This window comes from Lepidochelys olivacea (genome assembly GCF_965140295.1).
Source record: "Lepidochelys olivacea isolate rLepOli2 genome assembly, chromosome: 2".
NCBI classification, from domain to species: Eukaryota; Metazoa; Chordata; order Testudines; family Cheloniidae; genus Lepidochelys; species Lepidochelys olivacea.
This window is the reverse complement of record NC_140412.1, coordinates 2327551-2350911: the sequence shown is the minus strand read 5'-3', so window position 1 is coordinate 2350911 and position 23361 is coordinate 2327551. Positions and strand designations below refer to the sequence as shown.

The following is a 23361-nucleotide window of genomic DNA, read 5'->3' as shown; positions in this document are numbered from 1 at the left end:
AGTCATGGAAGCCAAGGGAGTACAAGATTTCAAGAAGCAGTGCATGGTCAGTGATGTGAATGGTGGCCGACAGGCTGAGGATGGGATACAGATTCTGAGCTTTGGCTAGGAAGAAAAGACTTTGGCGAGAGTGCTTTTAGTGGAGTGTAACAGACAGAAGCTGGACTGAAGAGGATCTAGGAAGGAACTCCAGGCAGCAAATGTAAACAGCATATTCAGTGAGGATTAATGAGGAGAGGTTTAAACACCTGGATGATCTTGACATTTCAGCAGAAAGCTACAAATATTAGATGGTCTTTTGTACTGAACTCAGAAATGGATTTTGCTTCAATCCCTCCCCACCCCTGCAAAACAGGAGGATTAAAATAACCATAAACAAGCATACCAACTTGGTCTATACTGTTCGTTTAAAATGTTGAGCCCTCAACTAGGAACTTCCTGGCTTTGAGTGGTTTGTTACAACTGATGTGTTATAAGGGTAACTTTTGATATGGATGTTATATGACCTGCTGGTAAAAAAGTGACATTGCAATTCTACTACTTGGTGGGAGAGGGAAAGAAATGACATGCTGAAAAGTGCTTTCTGAGCAGCTGAGGTAACAGTGATATACTCAAAACTTCAAACACACTCAGAACATCTAAAAACCACTCTCAAGAGCATACAAGTCCACTGCAAATTTTTTTTTTGGAATATGCCAATTTTGTAAACCACTAGGATAAATCAAGAACGGTGGCTCTGAAGTATTATTTAAGTTAGACCACAGCTGTGGTTGAAAAGAACTTCCTGCACTGCAGCAGCAAGTAAATGATTTAGAGAAATTGTACATTACTGTAGTGACATTAGCCAGTTTCTCTGTTATTCAAGTGATCCTTAGAAACCAAAGACCTTGGTCATGAACCATGGAGACATCATGGCCCATAGTTATTCAAAGGACTAGTGTTGAAAGGTAATGAAACTGTCATCATTTCTAACAACACTGGAATACTTTCTAAAGCCCACATCTGGAGCATTAAAGCTAATCCTTGATATAGCCTCCAGGTGAGGGGTATATGAAAGGCATCCTTTATGTCGCAGCCTATCACAAGAATTTAAAGCCAAAAGGTAAATATAGGTATGTGTGTGCTGAGAGGAAGCTGAGCAGACTGCCCTGAAGCAGTGTCTCTAGGCTAATCCCAGCGTATTCCTGCTTTGCTGGCCTGGCAGGGAAGAGTAGACAAAGTCACCTACAGCAGCTGTTCTCAACCAGGGATCCGGGGCCCGCCAGGGGGCCGCGAGCAGGACCAATGTTAGACTCGCTGGGGCCCAGGACAGAAAGCCGAAGCGCTGCTGTGCAGGGCTGTAGCCCAGGGCCCTGAGCCCCGCCACCCTGGGCCGAAGCCAAAGTAACTTCGCTTTGCAGAGTCCCCTGTGGCATGGAGCCCCAGGCAATTGCCCTGCTTGCTACTCTTGAATGCTGGCCCTGGCTTTCATATGCAGAAAAACAGTTGCTGGGGTACTGGTGGGCTGTGGAGTTTTTATAGCATGTTGGGGGGAGTGTCAGAAAGAATAAGGTTGAGAACTCCTGACCTAGAGATCTTTAAGAAGTGCTACAGTACACACACACACACACACACACACACACGTCAGTTCTGCACTTCCCTGCATGTTCTCAGAGTAAAAGGAGCACTAAGCAACACAAGCTTAGACCCCAGAAGAGACAGCACAGTGCATTTGCAGAGACCATTGAACTAGCATTAACATAGGGACAGACAGATTTCTTGAGAACAGAGTAAATGGTTTTCAGGTTTTGAACAGAATGTACTCCCCACTCCTGCATCCCAGAACGCTAGCTCCTACTCTGGAGTATTTCCACGAAAACTCCATGTCCCAGGACAGCAGCTAGCACCGAAAAGAGGAGGCTTCCCCATATTTCCCTTAGAATGTTTATGGTAGATTACTTGCAACACTATAACTAGATTTACTGTCCTAATGCCAGATAGAGAATCCAAACTAGTCATGTTACCATGACCCAATGAACTAATCAGATTAGCCACTAACCAGGAGAACTCCAAATTTACCAAGTTGCACTGTGGGCCAATATAATATTTTTATACTGAAACGTTACTTGGGAGAAACACAAGATTACAGAATTGCAAAATTCTACTAAATAAGCATTGAACAAGTCAAGAAAGATACTACTGCAATAGCCACATTACTATAATATGAAAACCAAACAAGCAGATTCCAATAAACTCACTGAACACCCTCCGCTAATCAACAATTTTAATCCAGGAACCAACGAACTCAACTTTTCTTCCAGCAAACTGGATTAGTTGGTCTGGGACACTCTGAAATCACCTTTCAGTCTGGATTTGTCCAAATTCTTTAACTTCGCTCCTAGCTAAAATAAATTTAAAAACTTAACAGCCACCTACCACAATCCCAAAACCCCCCAGATAAATCAATTCCTGTTGCAACAGAGAGAAGGAAGAACAAGAGCAATATTAAATCCATCAACTTCATGAAAAAACTCGTACAGATACAGACTCAGCTGCTACCCTGAAACCGGTCATTAAAAATACAGTCTTTAAGAATGTTTTGGCTGGCCCTTCAGTTACCTACATGCCAATGGTAGCAAGAACTGTAGTTTTAACAATTAACTAGGACACATTTTTCCCCATCTAAAGCAAGAAGTTATTGTTTGCACCTGTTCTCAGCTCTGTTGTGAGAGGGATTCTGGCAAGAGACTGTTTTCAGGAAGAGCACTGTGTATTTAAAGCCTTGTCAAGGCTTATCTCCCTGGGACCTATTCACCCCCTGACTTTCCATCATCATCATATCAAGGGACAGCACCCAAAAACGTAGATGAATTTACAAGGAAGGCCATTCGAGCGCTAGCTTATTTTTGGAACAGAGTTGTGAGTACAGTCCCAGTGCATTAGAAAAATACTTCTATTGTACAGATGTTTCACAGTAAGAATGGTTTCCCAGGCAGTGCATCTCAGGAAGATTATTATACATCTCAGTAAAAGCAAGAATGTCCAATCCTCATCCTAAAGACAAAATGTAGTGACTAGCTAACCTGGCATTACAACTACCTGACACGACATGAGCTTGCTACACAAAAGGGGTGTGGATTTCAGGCCTATGGACTTTTTACCTTGGAACTCTGGAAATGGTATTAAAAAAAAAAAAAAAAAATCCACTTAGCCTAAGAACCATCTGATGCATGCTGTGAACTTGGTTTTGAGAACTGGACTCATTATCTTCTGAGACTTTTCAAGGTTGCTCTGCTTATGGGGTAATATTGTTTGGGTTAAGACCACCGGACTCTGGAGTTGCTATAACAGATTAGGTAGCTTTCATGGACTATGCAAGTATGAAAGCCAGAAAAAATTCTGTTGGCAGTGGGGATGGAAAGCTCTTAGTTGACTGTGGTTGGTCTTTCAGAGTATCCTTTTTCTTTGCTTTTCTTCTATTCCACTTTAAGGCCCCAACGCTCTACATACAATGTTTGTACCATTTATGGATTCGAGTTATAGGTGCAATTTTTCTACCCGAAATAGATAAATGGTGAAACCTCTGGTATGGGCAAAGTATTATCAGTAAAAAGCACATTCCCCTTCCCTACAGAAGGAAGGAACCTTTATACTGCTAACATTGCATTCTCACTAGGGGAGCTGTATGGCTTTAACTATACTGGTACCGTTTGTAGCACAGTTTGTTTACACAGACCAGGCTTGAGTTACAGTTCGGGAGTGAAAGCTATTGAAGCTTAGAACATGCTATTTGTTGACTTTTAATAACATACCCATGTCACAGAGCCACACAATTGGTGCTATGCCTCTAGCTTTGGAACAGACTCTCAGAGGAACCCCTTCAGGGTGCCAGACCTGCTACGGGTTTCACTCTTCCTCCAGGTAAGCCATGTGGCTCCAGTGCCCTCTTAGACTGGACCTCTGGGCCTTCAGCACTCCTGCTTCACACGGTGAGCTCCATCCAGCAAGTCCCACTGAGACAGATTCCTCATGGAGGCTTGTCCACTCTGCAGGGATTACTGCACCTTGCCCAGCATTGGCAGGGACACTCCCACAGTATCAAAACAGTGGGTTTATTAGTTAACTGGAACCCAATACAGTAAGTCCTTAGGGTAGTCTGGAGAACTGAAGGTTACAGCATAGTCCATTCCTGTCAGCCCAGAGCCCAGTCAAGCTGTAGTGAACGCCTTGGTTCAGGCTCTGTCTCTCCATCTGACCTCCTTGGTCAGACACCAGGTGAGAGGCCCAACTCCTTCCAGCAGCCAACACTTAACCCCCCCAGTCTTCTGTACTCCACAGGGAAGCCGGGCACTGTTCCCCAGCTGGAGAGGTGGGGAAATAAGCATCCCTCGGGGGTGTTGGTTTCAAAGCGTCAATGTCCGGGCAATTGGATTTGCCATTGTCTTCTAAAATGCTCCACTGATATGCGGTCTAATGCCCAGACAACAAGATGATACCCAAGCTTGTGTGTTTTGGCTTGCTCAGAGAAAACAGTCCTTTCCCACCCACTGGGCAACAATGCAGCATACAGGAGAAACTAAGGCACAAACAGGCCTCAAATATTACAAAAAATATTCCCACTGTCACAAGCCACGCTAGTCCTGGATTCTGTCCCAACTGTTTCCTGCCACTGTGAAAAAGGAGGGAACTGACAACTGGGTGAATGCCTAACCCATGTAATTTAACATGGAGATAATTAGATGAGGCTTCCCTAACATTTCCATATCTTCACTTCCCCCTGGTTCTGACAGCATAAGCGGAGGAGGCAGCACTTGCCTTAATACACACCGATGCTTAGGTCAATCCTATTCCAAAATGATCCTGTATTTGTGGCCACCCCACAAAAAGCAAGTTGCATCCTCCTCCCGCATTGGCCAGATGGATGAGCCTGCCTTCTCTCGCAAAAATGGCCTCACAACCTCCAGTCCCCTGCCTGCCAGCAGAGGACAGGAGCTTGGCTCTGCTTCCTGAGGAGGGGACGGGCCGCTCCACTTTCAACAGCAGACCAGGGAGAAGAGTAGAGGTAAGTCGTTGCACAGGAGTCCAATTCTCCAATGTAACCAACTCTATGAGCTCTTCATCCCTATGGCAGGCTTGGATTTCTTTGGTGATGCTTCTCTTTGGGAGGGGACAGGGAACTCTCCACAAGGAGCTCTTACCTCCCTTTTTCAGGGCACTGCTGCCTCCCATTGTCCTTCCCGCATTAGATCATAAGCGAGGGAGGGAACAGAGCCATGGAAAAGAGCAAGTACGAGATGTGGAGAGACTCCAAATCTAGCTGAAGTTATTTTAAACAGGTCAGGTTTGGTCAGTGTCTTAAAGTGACCTACACAGCAGCTGCCTCCTAAGGAAATTGACAAGAAATCAGTGAGCCTGTCAAATATGTTGAGCTCAGTCTAACTGAAAGGAAGTGAGGTTTGGGAGAATTCCAGATGGGATCCCTCTTGGCTACAGGGTGTACATGCCCAAGGCAAAGATGGGTGTCTGCACTGAAACGCTAGTGAAAGGTGAAACAAGGAAAGTGTGCAGGGCTCTTGTTCTAAGAGCCAAGGAATATCAAAATGTGAATGAGGGCTATTGAGAGAAGCCAGTTAGAGGCTGCTTCACCTGGAAAACTTTGTGATGAAAGCTCCTCTTTTCTAAGGCATTAGATTATTGTCCTAGTGAGGTTCTTTCTTCTCAGCAGAGGCTAACCTTATGACTGCACTCAGATCCCCTCCCCTCCCACCAAATCTGATAATGAGAAGCTTCAAAGCTAACATGCTTCCAACCCAACCAATCCAGAATGTTCCTATACTGCCCTTCCAGTTAAATAAAGAGGCAGGAGAGGAGGTGAACACTGCAGAAAGGCATATGCCTCATGATCTGGTTTCTTGAACTGCCTAAGAGGTACTTACACATGTTGAGCTGACGTACGAAGCTGGCCATGTTGTTATGTTTGAAGTACTTTGGAAGCACCTCCTTGGCAAACTGGCCTTGGTCAAACACATGGAAGCTGTTTCCACTCTGTCAAAACACAAAATGAAAGTGACTTGTTATGAACTGCATAGCATCACTGACTAGAGCTTCCCTCAAGTTACTCTTTTTCAATTTAAATGCTACAGGCTGGTCCCATGGCAATTTTCTTCTCTGTCACACAGTACATGGTGGCTCCTTCTGATCAGGCTCACTCTGTGGATTGACTGGAGATGAGCATGCTACAGAAGCAGTGCTTCAAAATTACTCAATAGTAATGCATGAGGTGGTAGTGACAAGAAGAGTCGCAAAGTAGCGAGGAGTATAAGTCATCTAAGCCAGCAATTCTCAAACTTTCACACGCTGGACCGTATCTTCACATTCTCATGGATGGCCTCCCTTCCAAGTTACGATAACACAGACCGTCTCCTCTTACAGAATAGATCCTTGTGGCAACCACAGTTGCTTATGGGGAAGAGTAACATTAGCTTTATATTTAACATATTTTTAGCTATTCACTAATTTAGTAGTTGGAAACAAGGAGATGACCAGATGGTGTCCCCTGAATAGATATGTGGGCACAGTTGGCAACGGGCTTTGTTGCAAGGATATGTTCCACATATCTATTCGGGGACACCATCATAGGGCCTAATCACATCAGCTACACTATCAGAGGCTCGTTCACCAGCACATCTACCAATGTGATATATGCCATCATGTGCCAGCAATGCCCCTCTGCCATGTACATTGGCCAAACCGGACAGTCTCTACGTAAAAGAATAATGGACACAAATCAGACGTCAGGAATGGTAACATTCAAAAACCAGTCGGAGAACACTTCAGTCTCTTTGGTCACTCGATTACAGACCTAAAAGTGGCAATTCTTCAACAAAAAAACTTCAAAAATAGACTCCAACAAGAGACTGCTGACTTGGAATTAATTTGCAAACTGGACACCATTACATTAGGCTTGAATAGAGACTGGGAGTAGATGGGTCATTACACAAAGTAAAACTATTTCCCCATGTTTATTCCCCCCCGCCACTGTTCCTCAGACTTTCTTGTCAACTGCTGGAAATGGCCCACCTTGATCATCACTACAAAAGGTTTTTTTTCTCTCCTCCTGGTAATAACTCACCTTACCCGATCACTCTGGTTACAGTGTGTATGGTCACACCCATGGTCTCCTGTTCTCTGTGCACATAGACAGCTGTCAGAGGAGCAGCCATGTTCATCTGTATCCGCAAAAAGAAAAGGAGGACTTGTGGCACCTTTTTGTGGATACAGACTAACACAGCTGCTCCTCTGAAACCTGTTATTCTGTAGAGTAGCCCAAATTAGGTTTTTAATTATGGTTCGTGGGCCTGTATTACAAATTTGGGGGCAAACACTACCCTTGATCCAGAGTGGATATCTTCCTACCCGATAGTCTGTGGTTTCCACAAAAATCAAATATAAAATGACCTTTCTGTAGTTGCTAAAACTACGTTAGAAGTTACTACTGCATTCAGCATTGCTCAGCAAGGAAGAAATCATGTAGGGCATTTAAGACCAGTGCTATTTCTACCCCTGGTTTACTTGGTCAATTACATATATTATTCAATATGCATGCATAATTCAGAAAGTGCACATACATATTAGGCATTTCTTAGAGATATTTCAGGTTAAAACAAAGTTACATTGTTGTCACATTTTGGATCAGAAACATTTAAAAATGAAAACTTGGAATTCAACATAATCTGAATCAGCCCTGGGGGAATGGACAAGTACACCAAGTGAGCCAGCAGTTTTACACCCTTACGTTAATTAGCATGCAGGCCCTGGTTACAAACAAAGGTCTGGCTGAGTGCCTCCAAGCATAATAAGTTGTGTTTAACGTTGTACATTGGAAGCCTCAATAGTCCGCCTGGCATAAAGGCATTCTGCAAAAACAACGAGAACCAGGGAGAGAGCCAAAAGATGCTATGCCCAAGTATCAAGGTGGAGCAGAAAGCTTTGTAGCCCATGGTTATTGAAACAATAGCCTAGTTTTAGCTTGAGAAGTACTGCTGCTCTGCAGAATCTAGGTCATCTATTATTGTACTGGGAGATTTGCAATTTTTTTTGCGCTGGTTTATGAGAAACATCCTTTAGATTCTGGTCTTTCAGTCTATGAGATTATTAGTCACCCCATGAAACAGATGAGCATAAAAAGTCAAAATCTAGGAAAAAGGTGACAGCTCTAATTAAAAATTTGATTTTTTTAAAATTATTTGCAGCTGTGAAGTAACACCAACTGGCCATTTTTTGTGTTTCCACTCTGAATTGTACCATGTAAATGTTACTATATTAAGATTAGCCCATGGTGGTGAAGTCACACAGATGTGGACAACAGCAAAATTGAATGAGCACACAATTTTAACAAACATCACTACCTTTTATGAATCACATCAAGCACTTAAACTTGATCTGAACAAAAGGGAAGTTGATCAACCATGATAGTCATTTGAAAATGGCATGAGGCTATTAAAATTTTATTTTAAAAAAGCTTTAAGTTTGGTTATGTTCTCACATCAGGAGGTCCCACATTTGTTTTATTAATTTTCAGCCTAAATCTGACCAATTTATACGTAAAAATGACTTTGTAATTGGTAGTCCTAAACATATTATCTGGGATCCAAAAATCCAACAGAGCTTTCTGGCTTCTACCTCACTACCACTGTTGATACACAAGACAGAAAATAATTAAATGCCCTAAGACTTTGCTAACGAGGAGCTAAGGTTCCTCTGTGGTGCCTCACACTTCTCAGTGGCTAAAGAGAAACCTCTGAAAACCATGAAATTCAAACTAAAGAAACATAGATCAATAACCTTACCCCATACTCCCATGAGGTTTCAAGTCGATTCAAATGAACATGTAAATCTGAGTAACTAGAATTGTTGTCTTTTTAATGGTAAGTGACCTAACTTTATAGCAGAACACCTGCTCTGCTGTAATATAATTCATTCTCCCACAGATGTATTGTCTCAAACTGCAGCTTTTACTATAGTAATTTGCCAAAGCAAGCAGATGAGATCTGCAATACACACAGGCAGCTGGTCTATGCCTTAAGATGTGCCATTTTAACATTTTTTTAAAGAATCAGACAACCTTTAAGCCCAGACAGCCAGCTCTCATATAAAAAACTAAGAATGACCAAGTGTAGTTATCTAATTGGTCTGAAGATATAACTTATGAAAACAGAAGTCACTAGATCCAAAGAGGAAACAAATTGAAATGTACAATTTAAAGATTACACAATTAAGACATGGTTCTCCCCACATCCTAAAAATGTCCACACAAGATACAGTAACACCTTTTACAAGTGTCAGAGTAGCAGCCATGTTAGTCTGTATCCACAAAAAGAAAAGGAGGACTAGTGGCACCTTAGAGACTAACCAATCTATTTGAGCAGAAGCTTTCATGAGCCACAGCTCACTTCATCGGATGCATAGTCTCTAAGGTGCCACAAGTCCTCCTTATCTTTTACAACTTAGAGGAGAAAAAGATTGAGATGGACTCAGAAGGTAGTTAGAAAAGACTGTCAACTACAATGGAGGATTGTTAAAAATAGGAAGAAGGTAGAATGCAATGGAACTAGCTTTATTCCATATCTGATTACTTCTCACTTTGAGCCAAATGAACCTGACTCAAGAAGCGAGACACCTGTTGCAGAGAGTAGCTTTTGAATGACCTCCCATGTCCTCCATCAAGAAGATCCACATGGGGGCTGTGTTCTCAGATGGACACATAGGGCATTGCCCTCAATTCCAAATGATATTCAAGAAGCATTCACAGTGTGAAATCCATCCAAAGAGTTTTATACTGCTGCCCAGCACTGTAGTATTGAGTACCTTCCACACAAAATCAGTATCATTAGTGAAGTCCTTAGGGTATGTTTACACTGCAGTTAGACACCTGCAACCAGCCGGTGCCAGCTGACTAGGGCACATAGACAGCTGCAGTCAACCTAATTGCAGTGCAGACAGACTCCATGGAGTCCACTAGGGATGACATCTCCCTTTTCAGAGTAAATGAAACTCTGCTTCGGAGAGGATTTTATTTTTAATTCTTTAAGATTTGATTTTCTATTTTGGGGCTGGCAGGAGCGTATTGGGTAAAAGGGATGTCAGTGTTGCAAGTATCATTCTTACAGTGGAAAGGTTTTTTTGAGAAGAAAGTTTGGTAGCATTTACCAAAGACAGACTCTGGGTTTGCCGGATCTCCTCTGGGAGTTTGTTCCCTACCTGGGTCCCCTTGATAAAGAAAGCTTTGTCCCCAGCTTTCCTGCACTTTGTCCTGAGCTTTCTGATCTGCACTGCCCAGGAGAAACGGCTGTTCATAGACTGAAATTTGATTTTTAATGGAGCTTTGACTTGATCCATTAATTAGTCATACTCTTATTTTGAATTCTTTGAAAGACTTCTGGTCTTGACTTAAAGACTTCAAATGATTGAGACCTCCCTTCCCCCCCGCCTCCATAAGTTGTAACAATTGTTATCCTCTCTGTCAAAAAATTATGCCTTACTTTGTGGTCAACATATTTGCATTGGTAACCACAAATTCAGAAAAAGTGAAAACTTAACATGAATTAATTCATTTTGATTTTAGTAGGAATTTGGATACATTCCTACAAGACACTCTCATAAACAACTAGGGAAACGTGGTCTAAATGATATTACTATAAGGCAAGTGCACAACGGTTTGAAAGATCACTCAGAGTACTTATCAATGATTTGCTATTAAACTGCAAACATGTACCAGTGGGGTCCCACAGTGGTCATTTCTGGATCTGGTACTACTCAATATTTTCATTCATGACATGGATAACAGAATGGAGAGTATGCGTATAAAATTTGCAGATGATACCAAACTGGGAGGGGCTGCAAGCACTTTGGAGGAAACTATTAGAAATCAAAATGACCTTGATAAATTGGAGAATTAGACTGAACTCAGTAAGATGAAATTCAATAAAGATAAAAGCAAAGTACTATACTTAGCAAAGAAAAAAATCAAATGCACAACTGCAAAATGGAGGAATAACTGGCTAGGCAGAGGTACTGCTGAAAAGCATCTGAGGGTTATAGGAGACTCCAAATCGAATATGAATCAGCAATGTGATGCAGTTGCAAAAAGGCTAATATCATTCCAGGGTGTCATATGAAACATGGGAAGTCACTGTCCCACTCTACTTGGCACTGGTGAGGCCTCAGCTAGAGTAGCGTGTCCAGTTTTGGACGCCACTCTTTAGGAAAGAGGTGAACAAAGTGGAGGGAGTCCAGAGGAGAGCAACAAAAATGATAAAAGGTTTAGAAAACCTGACCTATGAGGAGGGTTAAAAAAATCTGGGCACATTTAATCTTGAGAAAAGAAGGGGGGGGGGGGAGAAGAGGAGACATGGCTTGATAAGTCTTCAAATATATTAAGGGCTGTTATAAAGATGATGGGGATCAATTGTTCTCCACATCCACCGAAGGCAGGACAAGAAGTAATGGACTTACTCTGCAGCAAGGGAGATTTACATTAGCTACTAGGAAAAGATTTCTAACTCTAAGGGGAGCTAAGCTCCGGTATAGCTTTCAAGGGAGGTTGTGGAATCCCCATTATTGAAGGTTTTGGAATGGCGTAGGGTTACTTCGTCCTGTCCCAATGCAGGGTGCTGAACTTGATGACCTCTCAAGGTATCTTCCAGCTCTACAGTTCTATGATTCTATGTTTAAGCCCAACTAATGTTTTTCTTGTGAAAAAGTTTTGCAGCATGGCTTACGTTTACAAGACTCTCAATCTTGATCACTACACTGGATCACTTACTCCACAAGACTATGAATATTTTGCTACTATCTATGTATATGGGTGAAGATAAAGCATAAGATGGAACCCTGTATTACTCTTGTTAATTATTTTGCAGATATTATCTGTTAATTATCTTCCTCTTCCAGATTCCTAGCTTTTATGTTAACTTTCACAGATCATAAATTGTAACTATTTGTAAGCTGCATTGGTATGGTACAGTACCAGAATATCTTTCTGCGCATTTCTCCCTCTTCCAACTGTATTTTAAGAATGGTTGTTTGGAAAAATTAAATAATTATACAAAGCAAGTGATGAGAACATGTTCCACCAGGTTACCACCACAATTCTACAGTGGCACAAAAAAGTGTTGTCCCATCTACACTAGAAGGTTTTTGGACCATTGGGATCATCCAATCTGACCTCCTGTACAACACAGGCCAGAGAACTGCCCCATAATAATTCCTAGAGCAGAGCTTTTAGAAAAATATCCAATCTCTATTTAAAAATGGTCAGTGATGGAGAATCCACTGTGACCCTTGGTAAATTGTTTCAATGGATTAATTATTCTCACCATTAAAAATGTACACCCTATTTCCAGTCTGAATTTGTCTAGCTTCAATTTTCAGCCATCGTCAAGACAATGAGGACAAAGACTGAATCCAGGGACGTGAATTAGCCCTTTTGGCTACAACATTGCACTGGGAGCTCACGTTCAGCTTGTTATCCACCATGGCCAAATTTTTTTCAGTCACTGATTCCCAGGATGTAGTCCCCCATCCTTTAAGTATGACCTACATCCTTCATTCCTAGAGGTATATGTTTAGCTATATTACAATGATACAGCATGCTTACACCCACCTAGCTTACCAAGTGATCCAGATCACTCTGTATCAGTGACCTCTCCTCTTCATTATTGGGGGAAAAAGGTAATTTTTTGTTAAATCATTTTGTACATCAGCTGAGAAGGGTTTTGGACATTTTCAGCAAAGGGTACTTTTTCTAGTGTAGAGAAGGACCTCCATGCTGACCTGTCTATTGAGGACTGGCCTGGAATTTGGCCAACAGTGCAGAAAGTATTTATGAGCTGCAAGCATAACAAATTGCTGATTAAGTTACTTCATGAACACTCTGCTTCCCTCCTCATTAAAAAGGCTTTGTTGGTGGGATTCTACTCTGAAATGTGACTATGTAAAAGTGGTACCTTCTTACTCAGCAGACCCGATCCTTGCATATACTCCAAGTCAGATCTGTGGATAGAAAACTGGATTCTTCCTTCTTCTGCAACATAATTGTTTACTTAGTCTATATTACAGTGCTAATGAGCATTCATCTGTGGAAACCTATTGAAAAACATGGGTTTATACAGATGTAATAGCTTAATTTGAAAACAACAGAGAGTCATGGTTGTGTGAGGGCAGAGTATAGCCTGCAAAATCTTTGATGGTAAAGTGTGAAGGAAAGAAGCCAGTGTGATTTTTCAGATTCTGGGATGAATCTGCAGGGTGGAAGTTGGCAAACAAAAGTTACTACTTGTAAGATGAGCAAAGTCTATATGGAACTCACTGAGAAAAGAGTCATAAAAATCTCACAATCCCATTTGACTGAGTTACTTTTCAAAGTAGAGCCGTAATTTAAAAGCGATCTGCAAGGGAAGAGTGGGTTTGTGCCATTCTTGCTTCCTTAACTCTTTTCCACTGCATGCATCCGACGAAGTGGGTTTTAGCCCACAAAAACTTATACCCAAATAAAATTGTTAGTCTCTAAGGTGTCACAAGTACTCCTCGTTTTTTGTTTTTTTGTTGTTTTTTTTGGGGGGGGGGGAGGGGGAGGAAAAACATTTCTTTTCCTGCTTTTTACCCAATCTGCTCCCTTTCCTGCACAAACACAGACAAGACCTGGCTTCCCTCTTGCTAGAGCCTTTCTTGAAGGATCCAGGAATGTGCATTGAGGTCTCAGTCCTTAAAGTGATATGTGGCATATAACTCTTTTTCTACCTGTTTGTTGAGTGAAGCAGATGAAGAAACAAGGCAGTGAAAACACAGGGAAACAGAAAGGTATAAAAAAGCATTGAAGTTTAGAGAAAAAAAAGGAAATGAGCATTGAAGACAAATCAGGGCAAGATACACCATGACATTTTACGGGAAATAAAGTTAAGTGATGAAAGGAAAAAGTATCAAAAGATTGAGGAATGGCAAATTCTAAGTTACCTAAAAACCTGATTGTTATATACTGAATTGGACTGTTATTGTCAAACAGTACACAATGGCTTTACACCCCAACAAAGGGCACTGCAGCATATGGATTATTTTGCGGGGTTAATATGCTTGGTTCCTGGGCTATAAAGCATAGAGTACAATATCAAAACTCTGCCCTCCTTTGAGATCATTTCAAGGTAACTTGCTATATTGTTTCTTAGTTGCACTGTCCGTGTATTTAAGAACAAAAGTTCTGTGTGGTAGGGATCATATCTTTCTTTCGCCATGTCTTCACACAGGACAAACATAAACACAGCGCTCCATAAATGTGTAAAATATTTACATTCAACACTAGGCATAACAGGGAACTCCGATACCAGCTTTGTATCCTCACTCTACAAAGGCAGACCTACCACGTTTCTGGAATGATACCTGCTGAATCTAAGCATACATTTCATGCAAAATGAACTAAATCGGTCTCCAAACCATGTGCTCTTAGGCCTGTCTACACTAGAAGGTTTGTATTGGTAAACCCTCCTTGTATAGATACAGCTTATATCTTCCTAGTGTAGATACAGAGTGCTTTTGCTGGTCCACTAGATCTTTTGCCCATATAAAAAACTTAAAAAATAAAAAACATCTAAGTGAGATTATTATACTGGCAAAAGTTTCTAATGTTGACTAGGCCTTAGATGTCCTGCAACATATGTGGGTCAGTCTTAACTTTCACTACAAACGCTGAATCTACTTTTGGAAGCAACTCTAAAGCAGCCATACAGGACAAAGGTATATTTAAAGTGTTTCCAAAACAGACTGAAGTGCCATGCAAAATTTTTACTGGGCTGTATACATGGAACCCTCCCCCCGTCTAATAACCATCACCTTAAATTTATATACTGTACTTTCTTTCTACTCAAAAGCTTTCATATGAATGAAGAGGGCTCAGTTCACACAGCTATGAAATGGAACCAGTTCTGGAATGGAACATAGCAGCTATTTAACAGCAAAGAGTAATGACAACTATTTGAGCTTGGAAATTAAGACTACTGTATCCAAGTAAAACTAGAGGGTGATTTACAGTTTTGAATGAGTTGGAGTTAAAGACACCAGGATTAACGGTCACTCTCTCAAGAAAATGATCATTGAAAGGTTAAAGTTATGAGCCTTGGTTTTACATCGTATCCAATAACGATCAAGTCAAACTCTGAGTTTTCAAGATATCAGATCATAGCGCAAGGCAATGGGGCTGTTTTCTATTAATTGGAATGAGTTGGGCTGTAGTGGAGAAGGGTTGATACCAGAGGAAAGAAAACACAATTAATTGCTGTCAGAAGACAATGAGGGCTAAGACAAAGGACTCAACAATATGAAAGGATGACTGACAGACATAATTTTCTTAACTTACAACTTGTGTTTGGACCAAGATTTTAAAAACTTTATCGGTGCCAAAAAGAGAAGAGCAAGACTCTTAAAGCTCAAATGTTAACACACTGTTTTTGCATTTATAGTTTAAATTTCCTCCTAGGTCCTCTACTTTAACAGTCTTTCAAGCCAAGAGAAGTTTAAAAAGAAGTAGGTAACCTGGTTTAGCTGTCAACATAACCAAAACATCCCACTGCCAGTGGGCAGCTTAGGTGACACTAGGAACTAGAATCAACTGTGTGTTGGTGGCAGGTGGATGTATTACTTATTTCTGGCAGTAGAAGCTTGACTTGAGAGTGCCTCATTAAACAACATGATTGGCCAATCCATACAGTTAACCACTTCCAAAAAGGCACTGATTCATGTTTCTCAGGTTATTGCTTCAGTCCTGACAGCATAACACTGCCTCAGACAGGAATGTAAACAAGTTCCATACCCAAACGCTGAACTTTCATTGATTTATAGAGGAAACAAGTGACTTGTTTCTGAAAGTTATCACTTCTGAAGTTAGGATGTGTATCTATCGGAAACAACATACTGGCAACTAGATTCAAGAACATGTAACATCGCATGGTACTAGACAGTTAAACAGGAGCTGGTAGAGAGCAGCTCCACCCGTACAAGCTGTCTATTCCTCACGTGAAGTCTATCTTCTGTATGACATTTGTCAATATTAACATCAGAGTTTTATGATTTCATTTCAAAATAAGACCACAGATACAATACTGCAGTTTACACATTGAGTTTATGAATGAAACACTGAGCATTTAACTTACAGAAACATTCAAGAAACTTTTGTGCTTGCTCATTCTATGAAATTAAGAACCAAGAATGAGGAAGCATCTTTCCTTTGAACTCAGAAACACGTGTTGGCTGCAACAGAATTTCTTTTTTGAAAGACTTTACTGCATCAGTCCCTGACACTGTCACTTTTCTTATAAAAACTGAAGTTTCCTCAGCTTGGCAGAATGCAGGGGGATACGACGTTGCACAACTGCAACTCTCATTCTCATGGAAGCCCAGGTTCATGATGAGTACTCAATACGCTGGACCTATCGCACCTGTTTCATAGATTACAAAGCCAGAAGGGACCACCCTGATCACCTAATCTGACCTCCTGTATAACACAGGGTCATAAATATAAAGGGAAGGCTAACCACCTTTAAATCCCTTCAGGCCAGAAGAAAAAACCCTTTCACCTGTAAAGGGTTAAGAAGCTAAAGATAACCTCGCTGGCACCTGACCAAAATGACCAATGAGGAGACAAGATACTTTCAAAGCTGGAGGGGGGAGAAACAAAGGGTTCTCTCTGTCTGTGTGTTGCTTTTGCCAGGACCAGAGCAGGAATGCAGGTCAGAACTCCTGTAAAGGGCTAATAAGTAATCTAGTTAGATATGCGTTAGATTCTGTTTTGTTTAAATGGCTGATAAAATAAGTTGTGCTGAATGGAATGTATATTCCTGTTTTTGTGTCTTTTTGTAACTTAAGGTTTGGCCGAGAGGGATTCTCTATGTTTTGAATCAGATTACCCTGTAAGGTATTTACCATCCTGATTTTACAGAGGTGATTCTTTTACTTTTTCTTCAATTAAAATTCTTCTTTTAAGAACCTGATTGCTTTTTCATTGTTCTTAAGATCCAAGGGTTTGGGTCTGTGCTCACCTAAGCAAATTGGTGACTATTTTTATCAAGCCTTCCCCAGGAAAGGGGGTGTAGGTTTGGGAGGATTTTGGGGGGAAAGACGTTTTCAAGCGGGCTCTTTCCCTGTTAGACGCTTGGTGGTGGCAGCAATAAAGTCCAGGGGTAAAAGGTAAAATAGTTTGTACCTTGGGGAAGTTTTAACCTAAGCTGGTAAAAATAAGCTTAGAGGGTTTTTCATGCAGGTCCCCACATCTGTGCCCTAGAGTTCAGAGTGGGGAAGGAACCTTGACAACAGGCCAGAGAAGTTCCCAAAATAATTCCTAGAGCAGAAATTTTAGGAAAAAAAACAGCAAAAAATTAGCAGTGACGATGGGGAATCCACCAGGACCCTTGGTAATACATTTCAATGCTTAATTATTCTCAGGCCATGTCTACACTACTACTTTTGTTGGTATAAGTTATGTCACTCAGAGGTGTGAAAAAACACCGCCCTGAGCAACATAAATTAAACTGACAGAAGCGCTGGTGTGGTCAGCACTAGGTTGGCGGAAAAGCTTCTCCCACCAACACAGCTACCGCCACTCGTGGGGTGGTTTTATTGTGTCGACGGGAGAACTCTCTCCAGCCAGCAGAAAGCAGCTACTTGAGCAATCTTACAGTGGCACAGCAGCATTGGTACACCTGTGCCACTGTAAGCTTGCTAGTGTAGACATGGCCTCACTGTTAAAAATGTATACCTTACTACCAGTCTGAATTTGTCTAGCTTCAACTTCCAGCCATTGGATCATGTTGGACCGTTCTCTGCTAGACTGAAGAGCCCACCATTAAATATTTGTTCCCCGTATAGATATTTATAGATGGTAACCAAGTCACCCTTTAAACTTCTTTGTTAATCAAAACAGACTGAACTCCTTGAGTATTACTATAAGGCATGTTTTCTAATCCTTTAGTTACTCTCACATCTCTTCTCTGACCCCTCTCCAATTTATCAACATCCCTCTTGAATTGAGGACACCAGTCCTGGGCACAGTATTATAGCAGCAGCAGTCAAACCAATGCCATATACAGAAGTAAAATAACCTCTCTACTCCTACTACTGTTCAGGAGATACAGTTCTACAATGGTTTGTCTACACACAAAAGTTGTACCAATTTAACTATACTGGTATAGCCTGCACAGAGTTATACCGGGGTTCTCAAACTTCATTGAACTGTGACCCTCTTCTGACAACAAAAATTACTACATGACCCCAGAAGCAGGGACCAAAGCCTGAGTCTGCCCAAACCCTGCCACCCCAGGTGGGGGACCAAAGTCAAAGTCCGAGTCCCACTATCCCAGGGGCCAAAGCAGAAGTTCAATGGCTTCAGCGGGGGTGGGCTGTAACCTGAGCCCTGCTACTCAGGGCTGATGCCAAAGCCTGAGTCACACAGCCTAGGCTGAAGCCCTTGGGGTGGGCCCCAGGCAGTGGGGCTCAGGCTTCGATCCTGGGCAGTGGGGCTCAGGCTTCAGCCCCGGGCCCCAGCATGTCTAACACCAGCCCTGGTGACCCATTAAAATGGGGTCCCAACCCCCAGTTTGAGAACCACTAAATTATACCCATATGTTGGTGCTTATACTTACTCCCATAAAAGAAGGGGAATAACGTACCCCAGTATAAGGCATCCTTACAACTGCATCAGCACACTTGGAGTTGTATGGATATAATTATTTAAATTACAAAAATTACCCCCCAAAGGGGGGAGGGATAGCTCAGTGGTTTGAGCATTGGCCTGCTACACCCAGGATTGTGAGTTCAATCCTTGAGGGGGCCATTTAGGGATGTGGGGCAAAAATTGGGGATTGGTCCTGCTTTGAGCAGGGGGTTGGACTAGATGACCCCCTGAGGTCCCTTCCAACCCGGATAGTCTATGATAACAGAATAGTTATACTGGTTTAAAAACTGTTTAGACAGTCCCAGGGTCTCATGATGAAATATCACCTGTGTGGTCTTTTCACAGGTACAAAGAGTGCAGGGTCTTTTCTAAGCAAAAGAGTTGCATCAGTTTCAGTTAAAGTATTCTTTTTAAGCCAGTAGAAATTCCTGTATATCCATTCTTGAAGCTGTTTAAGAGTGGACGATTTTGGTTTAAACTCAGTAAGAGTGCCTACGCAGCCTCTCTTACGTTTTAAAAAAGAGTCCGTTCAACTCAAACCTTCAATTAAACCAGTGCAACTTTCGTGTTTAATCAACCTCTAAGAGAAAGTTGGGGAAGATCAAATCCGCTAATCAAAACCACGTGCTCAATTTGTTAGGTAGTTCAGCGATATCAACTGGAACAGGCAATTACTCCCCGGGGAACATCCTGAAAGATGCACCTTGGGCCTTAAACTATGCTGCTCTGGGCGCTCGGCGAGCGGGTGTGTTGCCTGCTCCCTGCTCGCCCCCCAAACTGCTTCCCGGCCTCCCCGCTCCGAGCCGCCCCACGTACCCGCCACTGGCTCTCGCCAGCCAGTGCTCGGAGTTCACACCACGAAGGGCCGCCCCGGGACTCCCCGGGCCCAACGCCTCCCGGGGCGGCTGCCCGCCCGGGGCGCAGCGTGGGGCTCCCCCGGGGGCGAAGGCCGCGGCCGGAGGGCGGCTGCCCTGGCGAGAGCCCCCCGGCCAGGGGCCCAGCCGCGCGGGACAAGGCCCGGGCCCCGCCACTCACCGGGCTCCAGCAGATGAGCGGGTCGGTGTCGGGATCCTCCACCAGGGTCCACAGCTTGGTGAGGAAGGCGGGGACGTTGCTGCCGCCGCCGGGGCCCGCGCCCACCCCAGCCGCCCCCAGGCCCTCCATCCCCGCGGGGCCGGGGCTCAGCGCGCGGGGCCCGGCCGCGGGCCCACGAGAGGCCGGGGCTCGCCGGGGCACAGAGGCGCAGGGGGCCGCGGGGCCCAGCCGCCGAGACAGAGGCGAGGGGCCCGGCTCGCCGAGGGTCGCTAGCGCCGCCTCCCGCCGCGGCGGGGCCCGGCCGCGGCCTGCGCACGGAACCCCCCGGAGCCCAGCATGGCCGCCGCCATCTTGGGACGCCTCACGGTGGCGGCCAAGCCCCCTTCTGAGCCAGCGGGGCGCATGCGCAGCCCACCCCACTGTCTCCACCCCCTTCCCGACAGGCCCCGAGCTCTGCGCTTGCGCTGTCTGCCTCGTGCGCTCTTCCCCCATCCGAAGCACGGGCTGGAGTGGGGCGCCTGCGCACGGAGCGCCCAGGTAAATGCGCGGGGGGTGGGAATGATAGAAAGCGCATGCGCTGGAGCCACTGGCTCCTCTGACCTTTGACCCCTTGACCCCAGTCCACTTGGGACCGGAACGCTTATCCCAGCCGTGCGGTGCAGAACGGCCTGTCCCGGGATAGGCCGCTCCCCTGGGGAGGAACCGGGAAATATTCCCGAGTACCGCGCGAAGGGGGGGCGGAGCACCGTGACCTCTGACCCCCGCACGTGGGGCGAGGGGGCGGAGCAGCGCGGCGCACGCGGGACTCGGGGAGCCGCCGCTGGAGGAGCTGCCCTGCCGGGAAGGAGCCATGGAGCCGGCGGGGGGGAGCCGCCGGGTGAGGCGGGGCCCGTGGCGGGGGGAGGGGCGCGGGCGCAGGGGCCCCGAGGCGGCGGCGGCGGCGGCGGCGGCGGGGGTGGGGGAGGGGGAGGGATCGCGTTCTGCTCCCAGTCATGCCAGCATGTGCTCGGCGCTGCACACCCCCCCCCTCGCTCCGGCCCCTGCCCTTGAGCCAGGTCTCTTCCTTCCTGAGCGTCCCAGTCTATTTCCTGGGACCAGGGGAGGGGGCCTGCCGCCCGTAGCTGGGGGATGGGGAGAGATTCCTAGGCCCACCGCGGAAGCCGGACATTCAAAGGCAGCTCTCTCTCCGGGGCTGGGACCTTTACGGTCTCTCCGCGTCTCTTGCGTACGCGCTCCCTTTTTCTGTTTCCAAGGTGGGGAGCGAGAATTTTCTGCTGAATGGCACTGGCGAAGCTGAGTCACTCTCCCCTTGTAACTTTGGGGGGACCTGTTTGTCCTCGCTGGTGCTTGTGAGAGTTACAGGGTTGCGCAACTTCAGGCGGGACGGCGCGCGCGGGTGGGGTGTTCGCGATGCACTGCTGAGAGCGGCTGCTGCTCCCCCCCCCCCTTCATTAACAGAATTAGCAGCACATCGGTGAGGAAACTGATGTTTATCCAGGGTTTCAGAGGTAACCGCTTAGGGTGGCCCTTTGCAGTAAGCGAGGCTAGCTCACAGTTCCCTTATTACAAAATCCAGCGTTGCGTGAACTCCCTTTACTGCCCTAGCTGCGCAGGGGTGGAGCTGGGACCAGTGACTGGCTCATGGGCTATGAAAGGCTTTTTATCTGAGGGTGGGGATGTGTATGTGAAGGGACTCTCTGGGAGGACGTTTCCGAGGGGAATCAGTGGGAGGCAGGTCCACAGGAGACCCAGAGGTAGGGAATTGGCCACTCCTGGGCAACCAATAGGCAGCACTGAGTGGCTGAAAGTTTCCAAAAGAGGGGTCACTAGAGCCCAGAGGGAGGCAATGCAAAGGGTAGATTCCAGGAGCCAGAGCTGGGGTTGGAAAATGGTTCAGTGGCAAAGCTGTGCCCTAGCTAGGAAAATAAATACATTAGGTGCAAGAGAAAGATGAAGGCAAGTGTAGGCCCACTACTTAGTGGAGAATAACAGCTAATAACGAGCAGCACCAAGAAGGCTGAGGTGTTTAATTCCTACTTTGGTTCAGTCTTCGCTAAACAGGTTAATAGTGCCCGAATGGTTAACACAATATTAATAACAAGGGGGGGGAACACAGCCATAATGGCTGGGGGGTGGGGAGGGAAGGACAGGTTAAAAGATATCTAAATAAGCTAGATGTATTCAAGTTAGCAGGATCTGACATTATTTGCCCTAGGGTGCTTAAAGAACCAGCTGAAAATCTGGATCCATTCGTGGTCCTCTTTAAGAGCTCATGGAGGACAGGTGAGGTCCCGGAGGACTAGAGAAGGACAAACATTGCACCTACATTAAAAGGGAGAACAAAGAGGACCTGGGAAATGGTAGACCAGTGAGCCCAACTTTGATACCTGAAAATGTACTGGAATAAACTATTAAACACCTAGAGAATAATAAGGTGATAAATAATAGTTAATATGGATTTCTCATGCAAAACCACCCTAATTTCCTAGAGCATGAGGGGAAGCAGTAGACATAATATATCTTGATTTTTTTTTTTTTGTAAGACTTTTGTGGCGGGCCCACATGACAATCTCATAAACAAACTAGGGAAATGTCGTCTTGATTAAATTACTATAGGGTGGGTACACAAATGGTTGAAAGATCATGCTCAAAGCGTAGGTATCCATGGTTTACTGTCAATCTGGGGGAATGTATCTAGTGTGGTTTTGCAGAGGTCAGCCCCGGGTGTGCTTAGGAGGGGTTGCAAACACTTTGGAGAGCAGGATTAGAATTCAAAATGACCGTGACATATTGGAGAATGGGTCTTGAATTTCATCTTGCTGATTTCATAAGTGCTATACCTAGGAAGGAAAAGTCAAATGCACAAGTACAAAATGAGGAATAACTGGCTAGGCAGTAGTACTGCTGAAAAGGATCTGAGAGTTATAGTGGGTCTTAAAATGAATATGAGTCAATATCCTGAAGCAGTTGTGAAAAAGGCTAATATCATTCTGCGGTGTATTAACGGGGCCTTCATATGTAAGACACTGGAGGTAACTGTCCCATTCTACTTGGTGCTGGTGAGGCCTCGGCCAAGGGTAATGTGTCCAGCTTTGGGCACCACACTTTAGGAAAGATGTGGAAAAATTGGCTAGAGTCCAGAAGAGAGCAACAAAAATAATAAAAGGTTTAGAAAACCTGACCCATGAGGAGAGGTTAAAAAGCCCTAGGCGTGTCTAGCCTTGAGTAAAGCAGACTGGGGAGAGATCTGATCAGTCTTCAAGTATGTTAAGGGCTGTTATAAAGAGGATGATGATCAATTGTTCTCCATGGCCGCTGAAGGTAGGAGAAGTGGCAATGGCCTTAGTCTGCATCAAGGGAGATTTAAGTTAGACATTAGGAAAAACTTTCTAACTACTTAAATACTAGAACAGGCTTCCAAGGGAAGTTGTGGAATTCCGTCCTGGGAGGCTTGTAAGAACAGGTTGGACAAACAGCTGTCAGGGAAGGTCTCTGTGTTCTTGGCCCTGCCTCAGCACAGGGGGCTGGACTAGCCAACCTCCTGAAATCCCTTGCACTTCTGTGTTTCTACAGTTAAGGGAATTGGCATGCAGGTGAACCGTGTCTCGCTTGTACGGGTGAAGCAGGCCCTC

General features: G+C 44.5%; 2 protein-coding genes across 5 annotated transcripts in view; one reads left to right on the top strand and one right to left on the bottom strand.

Moving 5' to 3' along the window:
- The window catches only part of HSF1 (heat shock transcription factor 1), a 94860-nt gene extending 74933 nt beyond the window's left edge, over positions 1–19927 (bottom strand). For 2 of the 3 annotated variants that reach the window (XM_084619904.1, XM_084619903.1), the window contains exons 1-2: positions 19730–19927; positions 5916–6024 (exon numbers count right to left, since the gene is read on the bottom strand). In XM_084619904.1, the coding sequence (XP_084476030.1) occupies positions 5916–6024; positions 19730–19858 (238 nt within the window). In that variant the 5' untranslated portion in view covers positions 19859–19927. Of the gene's footprint in view, positions 1–5915; positions 6025–19729 lie in introns of those variants that run through there. The other variant, XM_084619905.1, reaches the window with a different exon arrangement.
- A 138-nt stretch (positions 19928–20065) lies between these two features.
- The window catches only part of BOP1 (BOP1 ribosomal biogenesis factor), a gene marked incomplete at its 5' end in the record, with an annotated part of 102594 nt that continues 99298 nt past the window's right edge, over positions 20066–23361 (top strand). The window contains one exon of one of the 2 annotated variants that reach the window (XM_084619901.1): positions 20066–20266. In XM_084619901.1, coding sequence (XP_084476027.1) covers positions 20066–20266 — 201 coding nt within the window. Of the gene's footprint in view, positions 20267–20364; positions 20607–23361 lie in introns of those variants that run through there. The other variant, XM_084619902.1, reaches the window with a different exon arrangement.